The sequence below is a fragment of the Metarhizium robertsii genome (genome assembly GCF_000187425.2).
Source record: "Metarhizium robertsii ARSEF 23 chromosome Unknown MAA_Scf_3, whole genome shotgun sequence".
Taxonomy (NCBI): Eukaryota; Fungi; Ascomycota; class Sordariomycetes; order Hypocreales; family Clavicipitaceae; genus Metarhizium; species Metarhizium robertsii.
Window position 1 is genome coordinate 4,826,191 of NW_011942171.1, and position 24,647 is coordinate 4,850,837.

At 50.5% G+C, this 24,647-nt stretch overlaps 9 protein-coding genes across 9 annotated transcripts; 3 read left to right on the forward strand and 6 right to left on the reverse strand.

Annotated features, from left to right (window-relative positions):
- Positions 1–1,666: 1,666 nt before the first annotated feature.
- Positions 1,667–2,587, reverse strand: MAA_10075 (lipase/esterase; the record flags this gene model as incomplete). Its single annotated transcript, XM_007828073.1, has 4 exons — positions 1,667–1,990; positions 2,043–2,302; positions 2,365–2,488; positions 2,540–2,587. The coding sequence occupies 4 exons, from the start codon at positions 2,585–2,587 to the stop codon at positions 1,667–1,669; spliced, it is 756 nt and encodes a 251-aa protein (XP_007826264.1).
- Positions 2,588–3,253: 666 nt separating this feature from the next.
- On the reverse strand, positions 3,254–4,217 carry MAA_10076 (peptidase S15; the record flags this gene model as incomplete). The annotated part of the gene is made up of 2 exons (XM_007828074.1): positions 3,254–4,045; positions 4,107–4,217. 2 exons carry the CDS (start codon positions 4,215–4,217, stop codon positions 3,254–3,256), a joined length of 903 nt encoding a protein of 300 aa, XP_007826265.1.
- Positions 4,218–5,092: 875 nt separating this feature from the next.
- MAA_10077 (metallo-beta-lactamase domain protein) lies at positions 5,093–5,938 on the reverse strand (the record flags this gene model as incomplete). The annotated part of the gene is made up of 1 exon (XM_007828075.1): positions 5,093–5,938. The coding sequence occupies one exon, from the start codon at positions 5,936–5,938 to the stop codon at positions 5,093–5,095; it is 846 nt and encodes a 281-aa protein (XP_007826266.1).
- Positions 5,939–6,620: 682 nt separating this feature from the next.
- MAA_10078 (uncharacterized protein) lies at positions 6,621–7,118 on the forward strand (the record flags this gene model as incomplete). The annotated part of the gene is made up of 1 exon (XM_007828076.2): positions 6,621–7,118. The coding sequence occupies one exon, from the start codon at positions 6,621–6,623 to the stop codon at positions 7,116–7,118; it is 498 nt and encodes a 165-aa protein (XP_007826267.2).
- Positions 7,119–10,943: 3,825 nt separating this feature from the next.
- Positions 10,944–11,839, reverse strand: MAA_10079 (BTB/POZ fold protein; the record flags this gene model as incomplete). Its single annotated transcript, XM_007828077.2, has 3 exons — positions 10,944–11,075; positions 11,129–11,211; positions 11,263–11,839. The coding sequence occupies 3 exons, from the start codon at positions 11,837–11,839 to the stop codon at positions 10,944–10,946; spliced, it is 792 nt and encodes a 263-aa protein (XP_007826268.2).
- Positions 11,840–13,447: 1,608 nt separating this feature from the next.
- On the forward strand, positions 13,448–15,306 carry MAA_10080 (beta-hexosaminidase beta chain; the record flags this gene model as incomplete). Its single annotated transcript, XM_007828078.1, has 3 exons — positions 13,448–13,594; positions 13,662–14,834; positions 14,887–15,306. 3 exons carry the CDS (start codon positions 13,448–13,450, stop codon positions 15,304–15,306), a joined length of 1,740 nt encoding a protein of 579 aa, XP_007826269.1.
- Positions 15,307–15,564: 258 nt separating this feature from the next.
- Positions 15,565–16,431, reverse strand: MAA_10081 (cell wall galactomannoprotein Mp2/allergen F17-like protein; the record flags this gene model as incomplete). Its single annotated transcript, XM_007828079.1, has 1 exon — positions 15,565–16,431. One exon carries the CDS (start codon positions 16,429–16,431, stop codon positions 15,565–15,567), a length of 867 nt encoding a protein of 288 aa, XP_007826270.1.
- Positions 16,432–19,425: 2,994 nt separating this feature from the next.
- Positions 19,426–21,567, forward strand: MAA_10082 (Serine/threonine-protein kinase, active site protein; the record flags this gene model as incomplete). The annotated part of the gene is made up of 1 exon (XM_007828080.1): positions 19,426–21,567. One exon carries the CDS (start codon positions 19,426–19,428, stop codon positions 21,565–21,567), a length of 2,142 nt encoding a protein of 713 aa, XP_007826271.1.
- Positions 21,568–22,803: 1,236 nt separating this feature from the next.
- MAA_10083 (Alpha-mannosyltransferase) lies at positions 22,804–24,512 on the reverse strand (the record flags this gene model as incomplete). Its single annotated transcript, XM_007828081.2, has 3 exons — positions 22,804–23,481; positions 23,546–24,414; positions 24,473–24,512. The coding sequence occupies 3 exons, from the start codon at positions 24,510–24,512 to the stop codon at positions 22,804–22,806; spliced, it is 1,587 nt and encodes a 528-aa protein (XP_007826272.2).
- Between the last annotated feature and the right edge of the window lie 135 nt (positions 24,513–24,647).

Sequence of the window (24,647 nt, forward strand, 5' to 3'; positions counted from 1 at the left end):
GATATTTGACCAGTCGGCCCAGAGTTGCATTTTATTACCCACTTGACGACGTCTGGGTGACGGTCACATCCAAGAGACTCAGCTAAGATGGGCAAATGAAAATGTCTGGTACTCTACAAAATTTGTACAACTCTTATTCTAGGCAGAAGCTATCTGCTAACTGCCGGGCACAATAAATCAAATAACTGTAATAACGTGTCAAACTATCTACGTACATACCCTAGCGGTCAAAGTCTTGCATTATGGTTTGTATACCCTGTCCGCCTTGACCAGCTCTGAATATTCCTCTACATAATGTAACAGGCAAGCTCCCAGGGCTTCACCTCTTGCACCTTGTTTCTTTGTCCGAAGGTCATACCTGTCCTATCTGGCATGTATGATGAATGGCACAGCGCTCATGTTCTAGACCCAACCCAATACTCAGCCGTAAGCCATGTTCCAAGTTTTGCGGTTGGCCAATCACCCAATAGGACATGCTTGCGTGAATGGAGGGATGCCTAACTGCCGGAGAGGGCGGAAGCCTTGTATACTTCCACGGCAGCGGTTCCCGACGGACATCGAAGGTGGACAGTCCGACAAGCTGCAAATACACCCACAGACCTGAAAGATGAGGCGAACCGCATATACACGTAGTACGTCCCGATCCCACTGTTTCGTCATCTCTCTAACTGCCCAGTACAACTTTTGTCACTGTTTATTCCGCCCTGAGAGACATGCCAGTGCAAATGAGAAGGGAAAATATGGACTAAAAATACATGTCGCTTTTTCCGCGAAAGTCAGCAGGCTTACGAAGACACTAGACACCCAGGCCATACCTAAATAATTTGGCCTGATCTAAATTGGTTTTAGACTACGCCAGGGAATTTGCTATGGTACCGTTCGAGGCACCCCAGACGGTAAGATAGCGGAGTAGCAAAGCCACTTCGCAATGTTCCTCGAACGTTAGATATGCCCAGACACTTGCGCCAGGCAGAAACCTGGGCACACATTTTAATCTTTTCCGATTCGCCAATTCTGTGCATTGGGACTACTCGCATAGTACATTATACTGGCTGGTGTGGAAGAAGAGCATGTCGAAGTAATTGCTGAGGTACTTGAGATTCAATCGCCCAAGTCGAGGTAGCAGATGAGGTCTCGTCCAACGCCTCGGACATAGACACTAACACGACGTTACATGAATGGAAACACACTCATATACCGGATGTATTGAGTCTAACATACCAATCCTATCTCGAAAAGGCCGTGGAATAGGACAACCATTGCACTTACGAAAAAACTACGATCATATGACACCATTTAGTTGGCAGCTGTAACAAGATCCTCAGGCCTCCAGCACAAAAGCAATTCCATCAATAACGTCGCCCAAGAAGCTTCCATTCTCTGGTTCACATGCAAAAGCCCAGAAGACGTGAGGAAGGTTCTCGTAGTGTTGCAACTTAGTTCGAACTCTGTGTAAATGCATCAGACATAATGCCTTGTGGGGTCAAATAATGGTGTCCTAGGTGCTCGACTCACCCAGATTCACGGAGTACCTTTTCCATGATAAGGCCATCATCGCGTATCGGGTCGGCTCCGCATACCGCAATATATGTAGCAGGAAAATCTGTGAGCCGCTCGCTGTGTAGCACGTAGACGGAAGAGTCGGCCGGGTCAGCTCCGAAAGCATCTATGCAGGAGTTTTGTTAGCAACCCAGCTCCTGAAAATATGTTGAAGAGGAAGCTTGCCGTAAAAAGTATTCATCGCGGCGGCAGTGTTCATTGGAGCATTTGCATTCGTCTCAAACGACTTGTATGCTGCTCTGTGAGCCGGGGGAACATTAGAAGGGTGCACGACAAACGGCGACAGCGATATAATCCCCTTGACTTCGTGTCCGCGATGGAGGGCTATAAGCTCGTTGGGTACGGCAAACGCAAGGGTGCCTCCCGCGCTTTGCCCGATGGTGAAGTACTTGCTTGGGTCGCCGCCGAGTCGAGCAGCGTTTTCGAAAGCCTGTTCACGTCAGCCGTCGCATCCTTTGTTTGGCAGCAATTCGAAGACGCACCCAGGTCCAAGCATCCACGGCGTCACGCACCTGAGCCGGCGCCTTGTGCTCTGGCGCAAGCCTATACGAGACAGAGACCACAATCAAAGGAAACGCCTTGGCTAGCATGCGGCAAAAGTTGTCTTCGCTGTCAAGGTCACCGCAGCACCAGCCTCCGCCGTGAAAGTAGATGCCAACAGGGAGCAGGTGATGCTTGTCCTTGGCGGTTACATCCGGGGTGTAAGTGCGTACAGCCAAGTGCTTAGTGATGGCGACATCTTCTACAAGCTTTGGTCTGAGCATCTTGAATAAGTTAAGATGGGTCGAGTTGGCAGCCACGTACCAACAGTTTCCAACGCAGGCTTGGGATAGAGGGCACCAAGCTCCTCGGAGAATTGCTTGTACTGCTGCCTCATGTCGAGCGCGCTACCAGACATGTTTGGCCTTTGTCCAAGCTCCCTTTCAATCTAAAAAATTGTTAGAATAAATCGAATCAGATGTAGCAACAATACACTTACTCGATGCCAAGCTGGCGCCAGCCGCTTGTCCATATCGAGTTCGTCCATCGTGGGCGGCAATTATTGCTTTGTAGAAAGTGAGATGTTGAATTATAGTGACTGAAAGAATGGGAATCGAAGAGTCTCAACCAAACTATTGCAGGCGCATAATTTTACAGATGTGAATGTAAACACAGACCAAGTTGGATGCAGATTTTTATTTTTATTTTTTAGTCAAATTATGGCTTTCAAGATTTCGGATTTCATGAAGCCACCACCGGAATGCTGTCACATCCAGGTGCTGATTACAAAGAGGTCGGATGTTTCCGGCCTTAAGAAGGCTCTGACGCGCATAATATTATACATGGCGAGTCAACGGTGATCTATCCTCGGTTCATGGAAAATTGATGATTCAACAAGCGTGTACCGAGGCAAGTGATTATTGAACATATTAATGGCGTTCCTCATGATCCACTATGACCGATTTGCCGAGAGTTACATGGTCTAGGACTTGCACTCTTATGAGATCTTCTAAAGCATACGGTATTGTGATGGACTTCACAGCACACAAGGCATCAGTGTACACATGCACGGTACATATTCATGGTGTAGAAAAGCGCGTATGCCGTCATATTTAGTTATTTCTACAACTTGGAGCCTTGGCCTCTTTAATAGTGAAAAGCAGAATGTATCCTTCAATCTAATCGACTGATTCTTTGCTACGTACACACTCATCTACGTGGTAAGATGGCGCCGTAGAAAATCAAGCTGTGCGTCAATGTTTCTATCGAAAGCATCGCCCGTATAGATGTCAAAATGGCCCACGCCTTCCAAATATACCAGCTGCTTCGGCTCCCGTGCCTTTCCAAACGCCGCCAGCTGCGACGAAGTCGAGACCAGAACGTCGTTGCCGGGGACAACCATGAGTAGGGGAGTCGGCGATATGCGATGAATCATGGCTTGCGCCTCGAATTCTAGCATATGGAGCTGCGTTTGCGACGTGACGTAGTTTTCCCATTGACCACCACAGGCTAATTGCTCCTCAATCTGGTCGTAAACATGTGTCCCGGGAAACATTACGTTCTCTGATCCCTCTTCAGCGGCCTCGCGACTAGATGCGATGACGGGCACGCGACGCGGCTGTTGTCCAGCTGCAATTCGAGCTCGGTCTTGAAAGACAGACGGGATTTGGTCGGCAAAGGCCACCGACCTCGTCTCGCCAGATACAGCCGGCGCCTGAACAATGGCGGCTTTGATGCGCTTGTCAACGGCTGCGGCGTAGATGACGTTGCCCCCAGAAAAGCTGGTGCCCCAGTATACAATCTGCTTTGGGTCGACGCAGGCCCTTGTCAATGCATAGTTGAAGGCGTCATAATAATCGGTCTGCTGCAGCGCGGGGTTGGACTCTTGTCTGGGAGTGCCGCCGCTATTTCCCCAGTTGCGGTTGTCATACAGAAGAACCGTGTATCCGGCCTCGTGAAATCGGGTCGCGAACCGGGGGAGACGGAAATGGCGTATACCGGCCAACTTCTTCCCGTCAGCACGCTTCTCCAGGGGCCAACAGATGGGTCATCGGTGATTTACTCACTCCATGGGTCATGATGATGCATGGGGCCGGCTTTTCTTGGGGGTAGAACCACCCTCGCAGCACGGTGCCGTCGCACGCCTTGAATTCGACAGTCTCTCGAGAGGGTGGCATTTTGGACGCTTAAACTACAAGGTGGCCAAATAGGAAAGACTACGGAATTTTGCGAGCAAGGCCCGTCAAGCACGGTATTTGAATCCCAGGGCGCAGGGGTTGTATAAGGCGGCTGGTTACTCACCCGGGCCGAGGTCATGAGGGTCATGATAGAACGTGTTATCATGAAATTGCTTGAGGTGCCGTGAACTCCGTTGTCGTGCTCGCCATGACGCCGTCCGGCATGCCCGAATCCCGATGCTATGAGGCAATATTTCTAATCTTCTACCTGGTGGTCAGGCCCCACCTAAAAATCGATTTGTCGAGTTGCTCAACAGTGAAAAGAGCTGTCATCACTCGCTCGCATCACGCCGGTGCCACCTTGCCGGCTTTCCGGCTGCTCTTGCCCAGCGCGTATGATGAGGCGATGACCCGGTGCCGAGGCGGGTCCACTTATCTGCCGGGGGCCGCTTTCGGAAGTGGGGCTTCGGCCGACAAGGGTTGACAACTGCTGCCGCTGCGGACATGCAACATTGATTGGAAATCAAAGGGAGATTATTCAAGTAGATCAGGCTGATGTCGGTGGTGTGCGCATCCAGCCGCCACTGTAGCGGTGCCAGACTTCTTTGGGACGATGAACCTAGCAATGCAAGCTGCAGCTAGTGAGATCTTGGCAAGTGGGATTCACAACCTATCTCGATAACGTATTTCACCTGCGATTCGAACAAACCGCGGAGGTATACAATATTTCGCTAGGGACTTGTTGTCACGACCCAGCTTACAGGTTATAGCGAAGGTGGAGTACGGTAAGTGTCTTGAAAGGCAATTTGTTTTTATTTCGTTATTGGTAAGCCACGTAGTTAGGCTTCTATAGTATTATTAAATACTTGGTAGACTTATTTGTCCTTCACCAGGACAGCCCCCGCCCACACAGAACCGGGGTTCAGCCTCGCAGGATACAGCTCAACCATGCGGTGGTAAAGCTCCTCAGCCGTGCTCGTCTCCTGGCTAAGCCGCTCAAAGTTGTCCAAATAATTCTTCGTTTCCTGGATGGCCATGGGGTCATAGCCCTTGTCTGGGTCGCTGTGGCCTCCCACTACCCATCGGGGGTTCAGAGCTGCAATCTTGTCTAGGGCGGCAATCCACCCTAGCCTTGCCTCCTTACTGCCCGACTCTCCAAGGAACGGGTGGGTGTTGGCGTACACGGCGTCCCCGACCACGGCGAGGCCAAGAGAAGGCACCCAGAGCGTTGTCGAATCATCCGTGTCTGTGTGGCCGGTTCTCACCACAATCAGCTCCTCCCCCTCAAGCTCGAGAAGGCCCTCTTGCAGTGGCTCTGCAACCCGGGGAGGCTCCGTGGGTATTTGACCGGGGAAGAGCTTGTCCCAAATACCACGGAGTCTCTCTGGGGTCACCTCGTTACTCATTCGAGCCACTACCTCGGGTATGGCAACCACTTTTGCGTTGGGAAATTCTTTGAGAAGCGGAGCGCTGCCGAAGAAGTGGTCTCCGTGACCGTGTGTAACGTAAATGTGCGTTAGATTCTTCCCCTTGGCGACTACCCAGTCCGAGAGGTCTTTTCCAGCCTCGATTGTCAACTGCGCGTCGACTAGAATGGCATCGCGAGCTCCATAAATAAGTGTCGAGCTGGTTGGCACCCATTTCAGGTGATCGTGGCCAGCAGGACCAGTTCTGGTTGCGCTGGGTCGCCGGCTGAAGAAGACGTCAAAGGTAAGAGTCATTATGCTGTCCTGTTGTAAAGAGGTCAATATGTTTGAAGTTGTGGACATGGCAATTCCATTTCCTTTGAAATCTTTCTTCCTAGGAGCTCAAGCTTTTATTCTTTCGGAGCGGCCCGGATACCCAGCATCATAACAACATTTGATGACGACTCCACAATTCCGCCATCCTGAAGGATTCGAATCCCGCCACTAAGAATTTGCACCCACTATGCGATAAGTATGCATGTCGGCAGCCAATTAACCAGAGTCAATCCGGGATCTGAGTTGTGGCCGTGCCGCGGGATGCGAGCCTGGTCAGGATCCGTAATCGACCCCAGTGGATTAGTTGATCGATTTGAATAGATTCCATTTTCACTGGAACTTATTGACGCGATACAATTTCTCCCGGGCCTCGAATATCTCGGTGCTGCCGCGTCGAACGTAGCACCCAGGACATCCGAATGTAACGGTAGGCTACTCCGCCGAGATTCGCGGTGGCGTTGCGGGCCCGGCGCCGATTACTCATCCCTCCACGCCGGGCGGGGCCGCGTCCTCTTGCATTTTCGTCAGCCTCGGCGCGGCGCGGCGGAATAAATACAACTCTGATGCAGCTCGCAACAAGGTTCATGTTTATAACTTTTTTTTTCTACACCAATATTCTATGCCACTACCATAAACCCACCGGCTTTCCTCAATGCACGAAATGACCTTGCCAAAATATCAAGTCCTCGTGACTGCGGGCGATGAAAGTGAAGAGCAAGCAAGAAAGAGACGAGCGCTCTACATTCGGCCTTTTGTGCTGTTCTGGGCCAGCTCAATGTTGGCTGAAATTCTCTTCCTGGTTGTGGCCATACTCTTCTTCTCGGGTTGGAGGGACATTGTGTACAAGATGATATGGACGCTGATTCTGTGTCCGCTTGGGATGGGCGGTGCCATGGCGGGCATCACCACTTACTTCCTAGTAGACCACTATTATGGCCAAAAAGCCGTTTGGTTCACCGCTCTTCTATCTCTGTTGGTTTTCGGAAGCTGCAACTACCTTTGTTTCGTCCTTGATCATTATTTCGATTATTTTGGCGCCTCATCTCATCCGCTTTGGTTTCATTTGAGGTATCCGGTCATCTTCATGTCTGGCTGGTCCTCGGGAAAACTACTCTTCACCGACGAGGGTCAGAAGACATTGGTAAGCCTTCGGCTCTAGAAGTGAGATTCCGAATTCTTCCAGGTGTCAGGCTACCAATAAGTCACAGCCAAGGCGACCATTGGTGCACGAGACATCTACGACACTGCGGGCGGCAGTAGTGATGTCATGAACATAAGGAACAGATGGGTCAATACGATTTGAAGGATGAATATGTACGAAGGGTTACGATTACTATGGTGTGTATATTCGGGGTTCTAGGACTTTACCCTAGCCTTGACGTCAAGAAGAGAGGTTATGTTGGGTGTTGGCCAAGGGGGGAATACAGAGCAACAGAATTGCCGAGGACACTAGACAACGAAACTGTAAGGGATGAGCCCGATGTGGCTCAGTTTACACTAACTCCGCCTCGCGGAGGAATACGAAGGCAAATGAGAGGGGGAAATGCGGACGAGAAATACAAATAGCATTTCCGTTAAAGTGAACGCGCCTGGAAAGACACAAGGCACCCAGCTTATAAGATGGCAAGTAAATATACTTGAAATTCATGGAAATAAGGAGTCTACAGGTCTATTATTTAAGGCGCCGTAAATATTCAAAAGGGTAAGTACCTAGTATTAATTCTCTATATTTATTGATAATAGGGCATTTCATGTACCTGGACTCTTACGTAACACAGAAATCTTGGCACAAATCTTCATCTTTTCTAGCCCGTAAATTTTACACAGAGAGACTTGGAAAGAGGTCGGATCACGACATAGCCCAAGTGGTGGGAACGGCTAGCCCTCGAGTAGTGTCCATTCCAAATGTTATTGAGTCAACAAAAATTAAAAGAAGCCCGCATTTTCCGAGACTACTCCATCTGTTGCAAAAAATAGACGCAGTGCAGGAAACGAGTGGAGGGCTTCTCTGCCGACATTTTCGTCTTTCGCGACCCTTTGATGGCGGATAATATTATTTGACTCATGGATCTACAGTCGTTTACTCGCCCGTCATGAGTCAGTTTTAGCCCGCCTTAGGAGATAAATTGGGTTGCTAATAGGAGACTCACGCTCTCCGAATCGTGACCAAATCCGACGGATGCTATACGTTTCGTACGTGATTAAATGAAGTAAGTGAAATGAAAACAAGATATGAATTTAGCCGTGTCCTTATCAATTTCGATGTGTCCGCGTCTTGGCCCTTGTACGAATATGACGAGGTTACTTAACTTGCAATGCATTCCCTATACTTCAATATATACGCTCTGTAAGATTTGAACTTATAATAAGCGTCCCATGTGTTTTGAAAAGCTATTTAATAGTATATGGTAGTTCACGGCATTCCAGACAGGATGTAGTTGGAATGGCAGATTTAACAAAGTGACGGGATTGTTCTATTTCTTTATAAGACAGGGAGCGAACTCTCAACCAAGCTCCTAGAATATTATTGCCCTTTGAATCAAAGCGTGTACCCAAACTTGTGGCCAAATACTCTCCCAGAATTCCCCTATTAATGGACCATGCTAGGGCAAGAATTCCGTGATGATGTCACACGGCACGATTACCTGGGACAGGTGGGATAAATTGAAACACTCTTGCTTCTATATTTCAAAGCGTGGAATTGTACATTAGTACTTGGCTGCAATATCTCGGCAGCAGTATTACGATTTCCCATGGGAACTTCGACAATGTCGCTGCGTGCGACCTGGTTAACTTGATGTCGACTGACAAGAAAAGATGAACAATTGCCTAAAGCCTGCCCATTAAGCAGTCGCCGCACACCCCTTGTCATGGACGAAGAATAAATCCCGCTGGTCATTTCTCACCCGAAATGTCTCGGCAAGTCTTTTGTAGAGATAACAGACAGGACCACCCGACTTTAAAGGAGAAGCGCCAAAGGTCACAAAGGAAGCACACTCCTGGTCGTTCTTGCAGGCCTCATGGCATGCTTTCGGGGCGGTATCTCTTATGACCCGATAATAGTCGTTGGGGCCGTTGTCCGCATTCACCCCTGGAAAGCCGCAAATTTGTAGCGGCGCCGCACAATTTTTATCATAAATCAAGAATGGCTTTTCAACATCCTTTTCCGTCTTAAAAGCGGTGATAGAGTTGGAGAACCGGTAGCAGATGTGGCCGTCTGACTGCTGGTCGGAAAAGGCCGATGTCGTAAAGGAAGCGCACCTCTGGTCGTCCTGGCAGCCCCGGTAACACGTCTGTGAACTGGTGTTATTCTCGACGTGATAGTAGTCGTCTGCCCTTTCCCACGGACTTAGTTGAGCACCACAGACCATGATGGCGTTGGGAGGGTTAGCTCTTGACGTGATGTAAGTCCCGCTGTGTGTATGCTGTTAGCTCCCCGCTTATACTGTGGTAATCGGGTACGATGAGGTTCATACACATGCCAACCTGCGTGGGAAACCGCTTGGGTGAAAGGCAGGAGCATGCCCCAGGCAGTTGTGACGGCTAGAGTTGGCCACTTCATAATGGTTCTTGAATTTGAAGTTTGCGAAGAATTGGTATATGGATGGGGAGATATAGATGACGAGAGTGGTTGGTGGGTGTAATAACCTCTCCTAGTGGTGTAGGGAGTTTGACGCTTTTATCTTTGTCTTTGATCTCGGCATCGCGAAGCCAAGCGATCCTCAAGCCAAGCATTTAAAACAGTTACGTCTGGTACGCTCTCTCACGCGACGCTAAGGCACCAGTCCCAACTGTACGGCAACGCGCATACAATGCAGCCCAGTTACTAGACTCGTCACGTTATACAGAAGCAATGGAGCTTATGTGAAAGTTCCTTGTAGTTTCATGTGTCATGCTGGGGTGGCTCTCAACGACGGTAATGTGCGCCAGAAGAAGCATCCACGATGACTGACTAATCGAGTAGTTTCATGGGCCGAAATTTATATGAGTTTCTTCAATAAGCACTCTGCCAAGTTGCGCAGATGAACGAATAGTCGTGCAGAAAAAAGAAGAACAATGATTATGGTAATCTTGCACCGCGTCGTTTGGGGCAGTGCAGCTCGGACTGGCCGAGATGAGATGGGCGTTGTTTGCTACTTAGTGTGTCATGCAGGCCACTTTCTCAATTCCTGCTTTAAATGTACCAAGTTGCGCGTCGATCGACTTGCAAAAATGAACCAAACATGTTGCAATTTCTCGACACGGGTGTGCTTGATGGTAGACTTGGAGCATATCAACCAGCTGGCTGCGCCACACCCAGCGTTTTTGAGCTTCACATGAGCAAGCTCATTTGGAATCTTGATCTTTTCATCGTAAATCATGTCTCCCCATTGAGCGGTGCCATAAAACGAAGTAAATAAGCCACCGCTTGACACCTCATGTTGCAGAACTTGATCAGCGAATTAGGATGTCGGGCTGCATGTTCGCCGAGTCAGTGTTGGGATGATGTTGAATCCGCAGTTCTACAGGTGACTTTTTTTTATTTTTTTCTTTAATTCCGAATTATTGGAAAGCCAATGCAAGCAGTGAGGTCCTCCTCTTTGGCCCAGAGCGTTGGTTGGCGCAGGTTGAGTTTCACCGGCCTGGGTTCACGCAGTGTACTAGTCAAAGAATCGTAGTTGCAATTTACACGAGAATGACCCATCTCAGAATTATATAACCGTGATAGCTTTTCATTAACAACGACATCAAATTATAACAATCGTTTTTGACTGGGTCTCATATTTGACGAGCGCGGGTGACGGAGCTCTTCCTCCAGTTTCACGACTAAACCCGTAGCCCTTCGATATTCCCGTTTGCCACACGCTGAGCTGCTTGATCCAAAAGCTTCAGCTCCTTCACAAGTGGGCAGTCTTGACCAGCCATGCACTTCCCCATGTACATGCTGTCCACGTTATGAAGTCTCCCGGCGATGTCGGTGACTGACCACTCATTAAATGCGGTTTTAGTAGGCCAGAGATACAAACGGCGAAGGATGTCGATGTATTCCATTTTTCGGCTTTGATTCGTACACGATAGGGGCCTGAAAGTAGTGTTGCGGCACGGGTGACATTTCCTTGCTCCAGAAGGCATAACCCTGTCGCATACCATACACACCTCTCTGTGACATATCATGGGATGAGCACATACCGGAGCTCCTAGATGTTCAAATACTAGCTCTATGCTGTCCCTGATATCCTCAGTCATGTCTCTAATTCTTCGGGCGAGTTCATCTGAATGAAATTAGCACAGGCCCTGAACTTGATACCATTTGTTGAACTGACTCTGAAGGTTTTCGGGGAGAAACAGCTCATCATTAGCAACATTGAAATTTGGTGGCAGATTTCGAATTGCGGCTACAGAGGTTGTATTGAGATATTCTTCAGCTCCAAATATATGAGCAGCAGTAAGAAGATAATCGAAGTGCCTGACAGAGCCGGGCTTTTGTGCTTTTTGCATCCACTGCATAATCCATGGCGTGAGAGGTTTGTTGCATTGGTATTTGTCGCTGTGTTGAGCCACCTTGAGTATCATCTGCGGTTCAAGATGGTGAAGATTGGGCTGGAAGCTGTAATGCAAGATTGATAGAATAATTTCCATCACCTCCGGGTCATCTTCATGTAGAACGATTTCGGGATTGCCTCCGTTCTGGATCGCGTTGCCTTCTGAGAAATCCCAAATGAATAAAACGCTGAAATAGTCGGAAGAAATTTTCAGAATCTCACTAGAGACCACAAAGCGCTTATGCTCAACGACGAGAATGACATCTCCATTCGTGCACAACTCAACGGTTGTTGTCTCCGGTTCCGACTGCGAAGAGGTCACACCCATCAGAGCCATCTCGCCCGTGAGGGATTCCATGTTGTGTCGGAAACGCAATGCTGCGAACGAAAAGAAACGGAATACGCAGTGAGCGAAAACAGGAAAGGAGAAGTGTTGACGAGAAAACAGGCATCGGTGGAGAGCTCGGTTGCCCTTAATAAACAAGAAAAATGCAAACTTTATCTGGCCCTGTGAATGAGTTTTGACCACGCGTGCCTCTACTGGATGCATTGTAGAATGAAAAGTGAGCGGCAAGTGAATGGCAAGTGAGCGTAGCGTAGCGACTTCAAGTGCCAATAGCCTGTGGACACACAAACGGCGTTGCAATCACTACCGATATGATAAATTGGCACTGTTGACATCACAAACAGACGACCCAGTTGGCAGCCAGTGAGTCATGGCGGAAAAAACATCAATTGATGCGTTGTTAGACGGAGGAACTGACCTTTCGCATTAAATCCCCCTGGGGAAAAAAAGCTGCCAGACATGTGTAACCAGATTTAATATTGAAAGCTTATCCCCAGGTCTATGAATACAAACACCCTACCAGTTGGCATCCAAACAGGAAGGAACGAGACACCTTTCGACCTTCTGTACCTAATGCGTTGGAGAGCGTATGGCATGCGGGGGCTATTCGACTGCAGAATCATGACGGTTTGCTCCTTCGGTTTTGGTGGAAGAGTCTGGTTTACGTAGGAAAATTTCCCTCAAGTGCTCAAGTGCTGGCTGACAATTGACAAACAGCATTGTATTCAAGCTTGACAGGTGCCGTGCTCCCAGTCAAAATAGCACTGAGCCAGCTTGGCCGCCGTCAATTGGTCAACCCAATTTGCAATAAAGACTCCGAGTGCATTTATTACTCAGCACACAACTGTCTGGTGAGAGCGCAGCCGACTGGCCCAATGCTGCGACACGCGTTTGCAGGCGGTGAAGACGAAAATTGACGTCACGACGGAATTCAGCAAACCAGACAGTTCTGAGTTGACCCCAGTGCCGGGGGTCTCGGCTAAAACCTGTCCCGGCGCCAGACACTTTAACTTCTCGCACACATGTCAGGGATTACCTTTCGACACCACGAGCCTCGAGGGTTCTTCTGCAAATGATGAAGGAGCCCAGTGTTATGCTTTGCCTGAGCGTCAATTGGCAGCGTAACGTTGCCCCCGTTCCAATGCTGATTTCCGTCCAAGCACAGCTGCACTGTCTGCATCTCCTGCTCGATAAGGTTAGCGGCTGCAGGAGGCAGCATGAACGATGTGCCGATCGAGGACGCCCTCGATTGCGGGAGGAACAAAAAGCTTTCAAAGCGGCGTGACGCTAGTCCGGATCCGTCGACTCGTCTACACGCCGAGCTTCAAAAACGCCGATATGCCGCTTTTACTACACCAGAGGTGGGGTGTGGAGCTTGACGGAGCGTTGGAAGTCAAGTCTGGTAGCATCGGCATTGACCTCGACACTTCAAATCCCATCACAACAGCTGACCACGATGAGCGCTTTGTGCCCAAGTAGACAAGGCACCATGTGGCCGGAAATCATTCCGACCCCGTCTCTGCTCTCCGAATCACTTTGTTTTTTAAGCCATGGGGCCGTCGTCTACCCGTGCCGTCTAGTATACTTGTAAGTTGCCATCGTTCAACCTGGGAAGCATCAATGCTCAACAACGCCATCATTGCTGTAGCCGCCCTTGCGGCGCTCCGTCCCGTCGACGCCATCTGGCCCGTTCCCCAGCAAATCTCCACCGGACAAGATGTTCTTTTTGTTGACAAGTCCATTCAAGTCACTTACAATGGCGAGCCTGTACGTTGGAACCAAGTCCCCTCCCTCTCATCATATGCAAAGGTCAACGATGCCTAACGACGGATAGGTTTCGTACGATGGGCGCACCGGCGAGACCAAAGAGTCACCCAGCTCCAGCAGTCAGGTCGTTCATGATGCTGTGGCACGCAGCTTAACTGCCATTTTTGAACATGGTCTTGTGCCGTGGATGCTGAACCCGCCCGGATCCGACTTTGAGCCGGCCCTGGATGACGGCGCGGCCAAAGTCACGTCCTTGACCATTACCCAGACCGGAGAGGACAATGCCACCGTCTTCAAGCCCCTTGCTGGCCAAGTCGACGAGTCGTACTCGCTCCATCTCGAGGCAAATGGCGAAGCGTCCATCGAGGCCGTCACCTCGACCGGTCTTGTCCGCGGCCTCGAGTCCTTCACCCAGCTCTTCTTCAAGCACAGCTCCGGCGACGCCTTTTACACCAAGCAAGCGCCCGTATCTATCCAGGATGCGCCGCGATTTCCTCACCGCGGCCTGGTCCTCGACCTCAGCCGGCACTGGTTCGCCGTCGACGACATCAAAAGGACCATTGACGGCCTGGCCATGAACAAGATGAACGTGATACACCTGCACATCACCAACACCCAGTCCTGGCCCCTCGAGATCCCAGCCCTCCCCAAGCTTGCCGAAAAGGGTCGCTACGCCCCCGGCCTCACCTACTCGCCAGAGGCCATCCAAGAAATCCAAGAGTACGGCGTCGCCCGCGGCGTCCAGGTGCTTCTGGAGATCGACATGCCCGGCCACGTCGGCATCGACAAGGCCTACCCGGGCCTGAGCGTCGCATACAACGAGAAGCCGTACGACAAGTACTGCGCGCAGCCGCCCTGCGGCGCCCTCAAGCTCAACAACACCGACGTCGAGAACTTCGTCTCCACCCTCTTCGACGACCTGCTCCCCCGCCTGAGCCCATACTCGGCCTACTTCCACACCGGCGGCGACGAGTACAAGGCCACCAACTCGCTGCTAGACCCGGACCTGCAGACGGACAACATGACGCTGCTCCAGCCCCTGCTGCAGCGGTTCCTCGACCACGCCCACAACAACATCCGCGGGCACGGCCTGGTCCCCATCGTCTGGGAGGAAATGGTGGAAGAATGGGCCGCCGACGTGGGCAACGACACCGTCATCCAGGCCTGGCTCGGCTCAGCGTCGGTCGCGAAGCTCGCCACCGCCGGCCACAAGGTCATTGACTCCACCTTTGATGTCTACGTGCGTCCCTCTCTCCAAACACGCTGGTAGAAAGAAGGCTAACTTGTGATAGTACCTCGACTGCGGCCGCGGCCAGTGGCTCGACTTCAAAGACGGGCCGAGCCTCGACGCCGCGTACCCCTTTGCCGACTACTGCTCGCCCACCAAGAACTGGCGGCTCATCTACAGCCACGACCCGGTGGAAAACATGACGGCCGAGGCGGCCGCCAACGTCATTGGCGGCGAGGTGGCCGTGTGGACGGAGATGATTGACCCCGTGAGCCTCGACACCCTCGCGTGGCCGCGCGCCGCCGCCGCCGGGGAGGCCTGGTGGTCGGGGCGCCGGGACGGCGAGGGCAATCTTCGGTCAGTGTTCACGGCCCGGCCGCGACTGGAGGAGATGAGGGAGCGCATGCTGGCGCGGGGCGTGAGAGGCGCCGTGATTTCGCAGCTGTTTTGTGGGCAGTCACCGCTGGAGGATTGCGCGGCGTAGAATCGCGATGGCGTAGAGTTTTGGTCGTAAAGAAACGTTTGGTACAGAAATTGCCGTGGCTCGTCTTTTACCGTGTGACGCGATTTCTGAGGCTGTGCATGTCTATTCTCGAACTAAGCACAGTGTTAGCTATCACGACATGTTCAACAGGTAGATGCGCTTCCTACTCTTCATGAAGCACAGTGTTGCTTCGGTCCAAAAGACACAGCCGCCAGCTTCACCCCGTTAATGATTCCCACAGACTCGGACCGAGGTAGTCTACTCCAACTCGTACCGCGCATTTTCCGGCGCCTCGTGAATCGCCGTGCTGTCCGCGCACATTTCCACTCTCTCCGTCTCTTGCCCGCCGCGCTCCGCCTTTGCACATTCTTCCTTGTAGTCCTTGAGCAGCGGCGGCGGGCCGTCATTGGCGCCGAGTTCGACGGGGGGTTCGCGCCCCTGTTTCAGCCTCTGCTGCCTCCTGCGTCTCAGAAACAGGAAGACACAGAGTCCGATGACCGCCATGGCACCCACACCTCCCAGGACCCCGCCGACTATGGCGCCGACTGGCGTCTGCTTCGAGTCGGCGCTGGAACTTGCCGTCGGCGACGGGGTAGGGCTCGCCGTGGGCGACGCGTCCTTGCAGTTGTCCTCGGAGAAGTCGTACTGCGCCTGGTTCAGGACCCTAGAGGCCCCGGCGGCGACTTGTCGAACAATAGGCTGTGCAGCCTGGGGGACCTTGGCGATGATTGCCTCCGTGAGGCCCAATGAACCCGTGTTGATGGCAGCGATTCTGGAGTGGACATCGCTGCAGGCATTCGCCTTTTCAATGTCGGGGCGCTTGGTTTTCAAGTCGGCGGCCAGGGTTTCAAAGTCCTTGTTCTGGAGCAGGACAGGGCCGTTCAAGCCCAGAGAGTCGACGAGTGTGACGACCTGCGAGGCATTGACTGCATCCTTGCCAGCTGCTATCGTGGAGATGAGGCTATCGGCGTTGGTCTTGATCGCGTCGATATTAAAGTTTGTAGTAGCCTTGTCGAGGGCTTCGACGCTGGAAGACACATTGGACAGAGCACCGGTGAGGACATCGATCTGGGCATAGACAGTAGCAGCTGCAAAAGCGAGTGCTGCTGTGACAGGAGGCTTCATGCTGTTGGAAACAAATTCGCAAAACTAAACAGACTGCAAGGTTGACGGGTCTGCATCCGGAGGTGGCGCGGGTCAATATAAAGCGAAGTCGAGCAGCGGGGGCGGAGGAAACAGAAACTGGATTCGGGAGTAAACAGGAGACACGGCAAAACCCAACCCCCCTCTTGCCCCGGCAGCCTTTAATTTGGTTTCTCCATAAAGGCTCCACGAGCTGAGAAGTAAGTGTAGAAACGGGCAGCAAGAAACAAGGTGTGGCATCCACGCCCATGCCGAAAATAGCATTATTCCCCAGAGCTGCAGTCCACTATTAGCCGAATGAGTGGATAAATGGGAAATTGTGTAGTTGCGACGCGAACATGGCGTTCATGAATCTCGATTTGGTGCTGAGCGCGCAAATTACCCACCAAACTTGGAGGAAGCCCGGGTTTTAAAGTGTTATGGTTATGCGTTATGCTAGCGTTGAAAGAGTGCAGAACCACACTATAGCCCATCGCCTAGAAAAATTAGTCAAGTCTGGTTGTCTTTACTATTTATCTGATAACAGAGCGTGTTGGGTGATGAGAGTTAGGGTTAGGGTTATTAGAGTTGGCAAGAGCTGTAGCTTTCTGATGCGAGTAACCTGGTACCAGGGTGTGGGTAATTACTTGTGACCGCACGCTATGAATCTCGATATTTAATTTATGTGATAGCATTATAAGAAAGTAATATGAGAGTTGTTAGGCGGCTTACGGAGCTGGCCTGAACTTAAATGAAGTATATCTCAGATAAGGGGACGATTTAACTAAGAAAAAAGGGGGGGCTTTTTTTCCTTTTTTTTATAAGTTTATTTCTACTTTTAGTAATATATATATATATAATAGCAGGTATAGCTAATCCTTTAAATAATCGCATCTTTACTAAGCAATATAACTTGTAATATCGCGATCCTCGTAGCTGGCCACAGCGTCCACAGCGGTTACAGCTAGGCATAGAAGTCATAGCCGGCCGCAGGAGGCCCCCAGCCGGGTCCCCGGACGGCCTCCTGAGGGTGTGAGATTCACTTGATTATTCTCGCCCGCTTTGCCTCTCACTAGGACAACTCGTTCGTTGGCATCATGGTCTTGTTAATCGGGTCCCGGGCTTCAACTTAAGGAATGTTAGAGCTAGGCGTCATGGATGACAGGTAGGATACAGACTGGGAGAGTGGTTGCGCTGAGCACATTGCTGTCACACATGCACCCTTGTCAGAGCTCGAATTCCTCGGCGGTTGAGAGTTCTTGTGTAATGTCTGGTACTTTATCCCCGAAGTAGTACCGTCCCACCAGGCTCTTATTGTACCTATGGATGTCCCTTACACGATTCGTCTAGGGTGTTGAGTCGTTGAGAACACCTCGAGGAGTTTTGAGGCAGCACAACCCGTGACGTGGAATCGCAAAGAACAGCGTACATGCTGAACAGAACCAACACCAGGCAACCAAGTAGGAGACCAATGATTGTGCGGCAATACGCGCCCTGAACGCGCCCTGAGGAGGCCAAGCTTGGACCAACACGAATAATGGCAAAAGATCATCGCAACAGCCTTTCTCCGTCCATTCGGTTCAACACGGCATGCTTAATACGTCGTTTTCTCAGAAAGGTTAGCCTGCTTCAAAGGCCACAATAGTGGCGACGTTGTTTTGAAAGGACTTTCACTTGCCATTTATGTACGCGAGATTCGTCAAAACATCTCGTGTTGGCGCTCTGACCAGGGTTTCTAATTACTCTCAAGGCAGTTCGCATGCAAGGTGACTAAAATAGACAGAAGTGTTGGCATAAAAAAGCCTTGCGTCATAATCGATTGGCCACCATTTAGTATGCCATTCCTCGACTTTGAGCATCTCTCGTCAAATATAGATTCTGACACGCCTGTTGGATTGATCAGAGGCACGGGCCGTACCTTGAACCTGACGAGAGTTACACAAGAAGTCGAGACCTATTTGAAGTCCTAGGTTTCTCAACCCACTTGTTCACTGCTGCTTGAGTTAAATCAAGGTCATACGCCCTTCAGGAACTCAAGGACCCTTGATATTCAAGCAAATTATTAGCTGAACACGAATTTGCTGCAAGCCCTTGTAACACAGGTCTGGAATCAACAACGTCTCTCAATCCTCAATCGTCTTATCTCACCTGAACAAAATTAGATTCGTAACCATCATGTGTTTTTACGTTATCCCACGGAAGATGTTTCAACAATGTCGACACACGCGGCCGGACGGCGCCCCGGGTTACGACTTGTGCAAAGGTGTGAGGGAAGGGACGAAGAAGCAATGTGTGCCTCTTATTACGGATACAAGCAAATGTAAAATCGTTCTTGGAAAGTGCCCGTCTTGTCATTAATGTGTAAGTCTAGCCCAGAGCAAGACAGCTGCCCAGACTAACACTTGAATAGCGGAAGAACACCATCAATTTTGGATATTATCTACGGGGGCAAGATTGATGGATTGTTTCACGATCGGATATATGGAGGAATTCGGCTCGTTGGGGTCCTCAATAGGCTAAGGCAACCAACAGGCGGAAGCAAGGCCATGTCTATTGTAGCCGTGTATAGTTTGAGTGTTACATGAAGTTAATCCCCGATGTCATGGCAAATTGTGTGATCCTCATGATGTCCGAAGCTCTGTCTTGGCGACTCTGCCAGAAGTGGATGCCTCCTACAAGAGGGGGTTTTATTTCTTTATTGGGGTCCGGATTTCTTCATTCCTTTACAACAAGTCCCAAGCTTCCAAAGTACAAGCCGCGGGTGGGGCATCTCGGGTCGATCCTCTGTGGAGGTGACCTTGTCACCGCCGCCAAGTGAGAGCACGTGCTGGTCTCGACCAGACTTGACCCCTTGGTCCCGCTTATTGTGTCAACTGGTCAGGCAGATCAAAGCCTCCAAGGCTCCATCGTCCCTAATCCGTCCGTCCAGTCCGTTCAAACGACAGTCCGGTTCAAATCGACGCCTACGCCACACAGCATTTCGAATATGCCATAGCCATGACAACGCTGACAGCCCAGGTCGGTGCCACCGACTCTTCGAGAAACAATATGAGCGCAGTTGAAGATGCTAGGAGGACCCAATCCTATATTGCGGCAGAGTGTGCAAATGACGGTACAGAGCCACCACCCTACGAGTTACTGGTTCTCATCGGCAAAGGAAGCTTCGGCCGGGTGTACAAAGCCCGTGGCTTAAACTCAGGGCGACTGGTTGCCGTGAAAATTATTAGCATTGAGGAGGGCGACAGCATTCGCCCCGGCGGCACGGATACATTCGCTGATATTTTAAAGGAAGTTAACACCTTGAAACTTCTCAACGACAGGGGGGCGAAAAACATCAATCGTATTCTTGATGCCCATCTCGTTGGTCAATCTGTTTGGATGATCACTGAGTATTGTGCTGGCGGTAGTGTCGCTACTCTAATGAGGCCAACTAGGGGGTTGCCAGAGAAGTGGATTATCCCCATCTTGCGAGAGGTTGCCGAGGCCGTGTATTGGGTTCACAGCCATGGCGTCATTCATCGGGATATTAAATGTGCTAATGTCCTCATTACAGACATTGGAGGCGTTCAACTTTGCGATTTTGGCGTCGCCGGGATTATCGAGACCAAGTTCGACAAGAGAAGCACTGTCACAGGCACGCTCCAGTGGATGGCCCCCGAACTATTCGACTCCTCGATATCGTACGGTATTGAGGTTGATATTTGGGCCTTTGGATCCATGGCTTACGAGGTGGCCACCGGGCTCCCGCCGAATGCGACCGGCCTGGTTGACATGACGAACTTTGGCTCGTTTCTGAAACACAACTGTCCACGGCTTGAGGGAGACCAATATTCGCCCCAACTTCGAGACTTTGTTGCGTGCTGCATGGTCCAAGACCCGGCCCGACGACCCAGTATCGAGCAAGTCCAAGCACATCCTTATATTTTCAACACCACGAGCAAATTTCCTACTTCGTCGCTCTCTCAGCTTGTCAACGCCTACAGACTTTGGGAGATGCAAGGTGGAAGTAGACTGTCCCTCTTATCCGCAGGCGGTGCGCAGGGCCCTGCAAACATTTCGTTCCCTTCTCCCTTGAACGAAGAGTGGACATTTGACGCATTGGATGAGGCTAGTCTCGAATATAATTCCTCAGACGGTCACACTGTTCGGAATGCATATGGACCGGCCGTCGACTTCCCTTGGCAGCCACAAAAACAACCTGGGCGACGTCGGCAACCAAATATGAAGCCACTCATGGTACCTCTCGAGCAGGTTTTCGATCATGACTTTACCATCAACTATGACGACAACGCTCGTGCTTTCTATGCACAGCACATCCAGCTGCCGATAAATGATTTACCGCTACGGGACGACCTAGATAGCTCAACTGTCAGAGAGTCGCTAATTGATCTTGACGCCTCATTCGACGGCAACGACTTGTCGCAGGTCGTTGGTATGGGAACAGTCAGAGGTGATCATCTGCCAGTTCCCGATGAAGTATACCACCCTACTCGTCGCCTGACTCGGGACTGGAAATTTCCTCTGATGTCTCCTACCTGTACAAGTCTAGACGATGCTGAAGACCCCGAGGAAAACGCTGCCTGCGACATCAATACAAGAGATGTATTCATGAGCCAATCCATTTCGAGTACGCAGTCTAATCGTGCTTCAGCGGTGAGTCTTATTGACCTTGATGCCAGCATACCGGATGAGTCGCGAATCCTTACCCGCCCGTCCACCGCCGGTTCCGACAATACATCAACAGGTTCAGATATAGAAAAGACTCCATTCGAGCTTGAACAACATGTCTTGAATGCAACTTTATCCTCGCCAACCGTCAGAGAACCGTCTATATACGTGTCGGATGATAGTGGCTTTGAGGTGTCCCACGTACCTGATGACGGCTACCCAAAGGATCAACATGTCGGTTTATCGGATCAGATTTCCGTGCAGACACAGCCCAGCCTGGATCAAGGTCCCCGTTGCCCTCAGCACTCCGGCCCGGTGATTCCGGCTCCGCCTTCATCGGGCGCGATGCTAGGCACAAGCACCCCTGAAGAGTTGAAAGGAGAACTGCAAAGGTTGGTCTGGAGCTTGGGTGAGCATCTGCAATTTACGTCTGACACACTGGCTCGTCTGCCTACCAAACGCGTCGTATAGTTGCGCACGCATCCTTCAACTAGCCGCACCGGTTTGGCAGTGGTCTATTTCGGCATTTGAGCAAGGCCATCTTTGCGACTGCGGATCCTGCTTACTCCTGAAATGAGCCGGGGCTTGTGTTGTGCAAGGACGCAGTATGGAGGACGGCGATTCTTGCACTCTCAAGCACTTGGACCTGTGTCTGGAATGCGGCGTGAAGACCTTGTCCCTCTACGTGTTTAGTATTAAAAACTATAAACTGCCTGATGAAGAAGTGTGGTTTGTAATGAAATATCTTATGAAAGGGATCACAGTGCTACAGGAATCACGCACAGAAACGAGGCTAGTATTCGACTGTCCGGCGAGCGAGGTTTGCTCCGGCTGGATGTACTCGCCTGCACAGACGACGCAGTAGAGCAAACAAAAGACCACAAAAGGTCATCTCCTGCCTCGAACTAAACAGAATACAAACTTGCTAGTCTCTGCCCGCTCAAGTAAACTGCTTTACACTATATTGCACTTGAATCCGAGGTGTTAGTATCGTTTAATTAGGTCGCCCTGGCGTACACCTTGTGTGACAAGGGCTTAACTAAGGGCTTGGAGCAAAAGGGGCTCAATTTAATAATAATCTCGTAGGGTCTTAAAGGTCTTAAGTGACTAGAAGAAAAAAAAGGAGAGGTAACCTCTATATATACATAAAAGGAACGCTTATACCTAGGGCTCTTGCCCGGGCACGTGTTTAAGCTGTGTTACTAATAAGTCCCGTATCGGTGAAGCCCCTTTCTTAGGCTTCACGATCTGTTGGGCCTTTTCCGGGTAACATCTTGGCCGAGTGTAGCTACGGCGTCACATTTGCCTGTTTATCCTACGTTACTGGCCGAAAGACGGCATATCTCGTCGCCAACTTTATGTTCCTGGCATCTTTTTCGGAGTGCGGATTCTCTCGGAATCTGACGCCGTTGGTTGCTTTCCGCGCCCTCCAGGGTGTCGGCAGAGCTGATGTGCAAATATCCGCGTCCTGTCTCCCCAAACACAAAGAAGAAGGCTGATAACCAACTGTGTTATGTATCTCTTGTCATTTTTCCAGGAGTATTTTCGTCCAAGTCATTTCTTAGCTCGAACATGAAGGGCAAGGGCAAGATATACCTGGAAATTCAAGATGAGGGTATCATACTAAAAAGAGAAGAACATCAAAAGCCAGAATATCCTTTCCCGTGATTCTCGATTCGCTTGCGTTAGAATCCCTACTACGGGCGTTCACTCGTACGTCTCCTCATAATCCTTAGCCCAGTCCTTCGGCTTGGGCTTGGCTCTTGATGGCTTCACCCACGGGCCCTCAATGCAAATTTGTGGGTCTGCGTTTCCGCCCTCATTCATCTCTTCGCGATACTCGGTGAAGTCAAAGCCAAAGGTCCTCTCCATGTGGCTCCGGGCATTTTTGCACATATGCCAACTTGCCCGGCTAGTTCTACAGGCATTGTGTTCCACTACCCGCCACATGTCCGGTTCCGGGTCAATGTTGCCCTGGAACAGTTGCCCAACTGCAAAGATGCGCATACCTTCCCGCAGGTGCTTGTAGATCTGCGACCTTTCGTCAATCATATGGAAGGGGTGATCTCCCTGGTCTTTAATCTTGTCGCAATTCTCGGTACACAGGAGATCTCTTGCGCCCCACTTGATCATGTTCATGTGTAGAAATAGCGGCTTGTGCTCGGCCTTGTTGGTGGGATCTGACTGGAGCATTCCTATACCATCGCTCGTGCCTTGAACAAATATGGTGACTATTTCATGAGAAACTTGGTAATAATCTTGTTGAGCAGCCTTGAGAGCCGCGGGAAACGTGTCCTTGTCGCCCCATCCTTGCCAGCCATTGTTGAAAACAGTATACCAAAAGTCGGGACCGAAATAGTTATAGTAGGCAGCAAGCACAAGGCTCTGGACTAGGTCAGTAATGGTACAAGTGCTTCGTCACGGTCGAGTCGCTAGAGATGGTACATACCTTCCAGTGAGTCTTCTTGTTCCAAACTAGCTGCCCCGATTCAACACTGGTTTCAGATGTTAGTATATCTGATAGCCTGGTACTGTTAATACCGATGAGGTACGGTAGTAATGGAGAACCAGTGTGTTTCCAATAGTCTGGCCATAGTATCACGCCGTGGTTTTTGTAGACAGCCGAGTCAAACAAAAAGTCGGGGTTCTTTACTGGTATCGAGTCGGCGTCTATAAAAAGAATATCTTCGAATGTCGAATAAAGCATTGTAAAAACTTTCCACTGATAAGGATGAGGCAAATCGTCCAAGTTCATGTAGTCCGTGAGCCTTCTGCACACCATCCCCTCCAGTGGGAGTTCGTTACACCACGCCTCGTCCCCGTCGTCGTTGAGCCATACCTCTACTGGCAACTTGCTTCCTAATTCCCGGAGCATGCCAATCGATGTAGCCGCAAACTCGGAGTATCTGCCCCCTGCAAGGACGACGACGCCACGGCCGCCAAAGTGTCCCTTGGGATATGGTGGTAGTTTCCCTACCAGCTCCATGTGGTTTGCCCTAGTATTTTCTGCCTCTTCATTTGTAAGACTGAAGAAGTCTCCCAAGATGTCCTTGTCCGGAAGTTCATAAACCAAAGGTTTATTAATATATGCGGGATCTGGTTTGTGTTGGTCGAATAATGGCTGCAGAGTATGCCACAGGTTAGCGAGAAACCTGCCATCTTGGGCGGGAGGCGGTTTAATAGCATATTTGTTGATTCGGCTCGGCGGGCATGGCATAGTATTGCCAGCGTACTGAGCAAATGGGTCGACGGTGTTATGATAGAACCTGATAAATAGAAGCGTGAAGCCGAGAGCAACGCCTATGGCTACCCGAGAAGCTAATTAAAGCATTTGATATTAGAATAGGCACTGTGGGACGCCAGCAGGACTTCTCACCTCTCAGCCGCCGCTGAAGGATTTTTTCGAATTTTGTCATGCTGTAGAGGTTTCGAAACCATTAGACAAAGTATTCGCAGTGTGACTTTGAAGAAGCTCGTCTCTATGGGCCACGAGCTTTTAAAGCATGTGGCACCATGTAAAGCTTGTAATGTTAATATTTAGCAGCGACGTC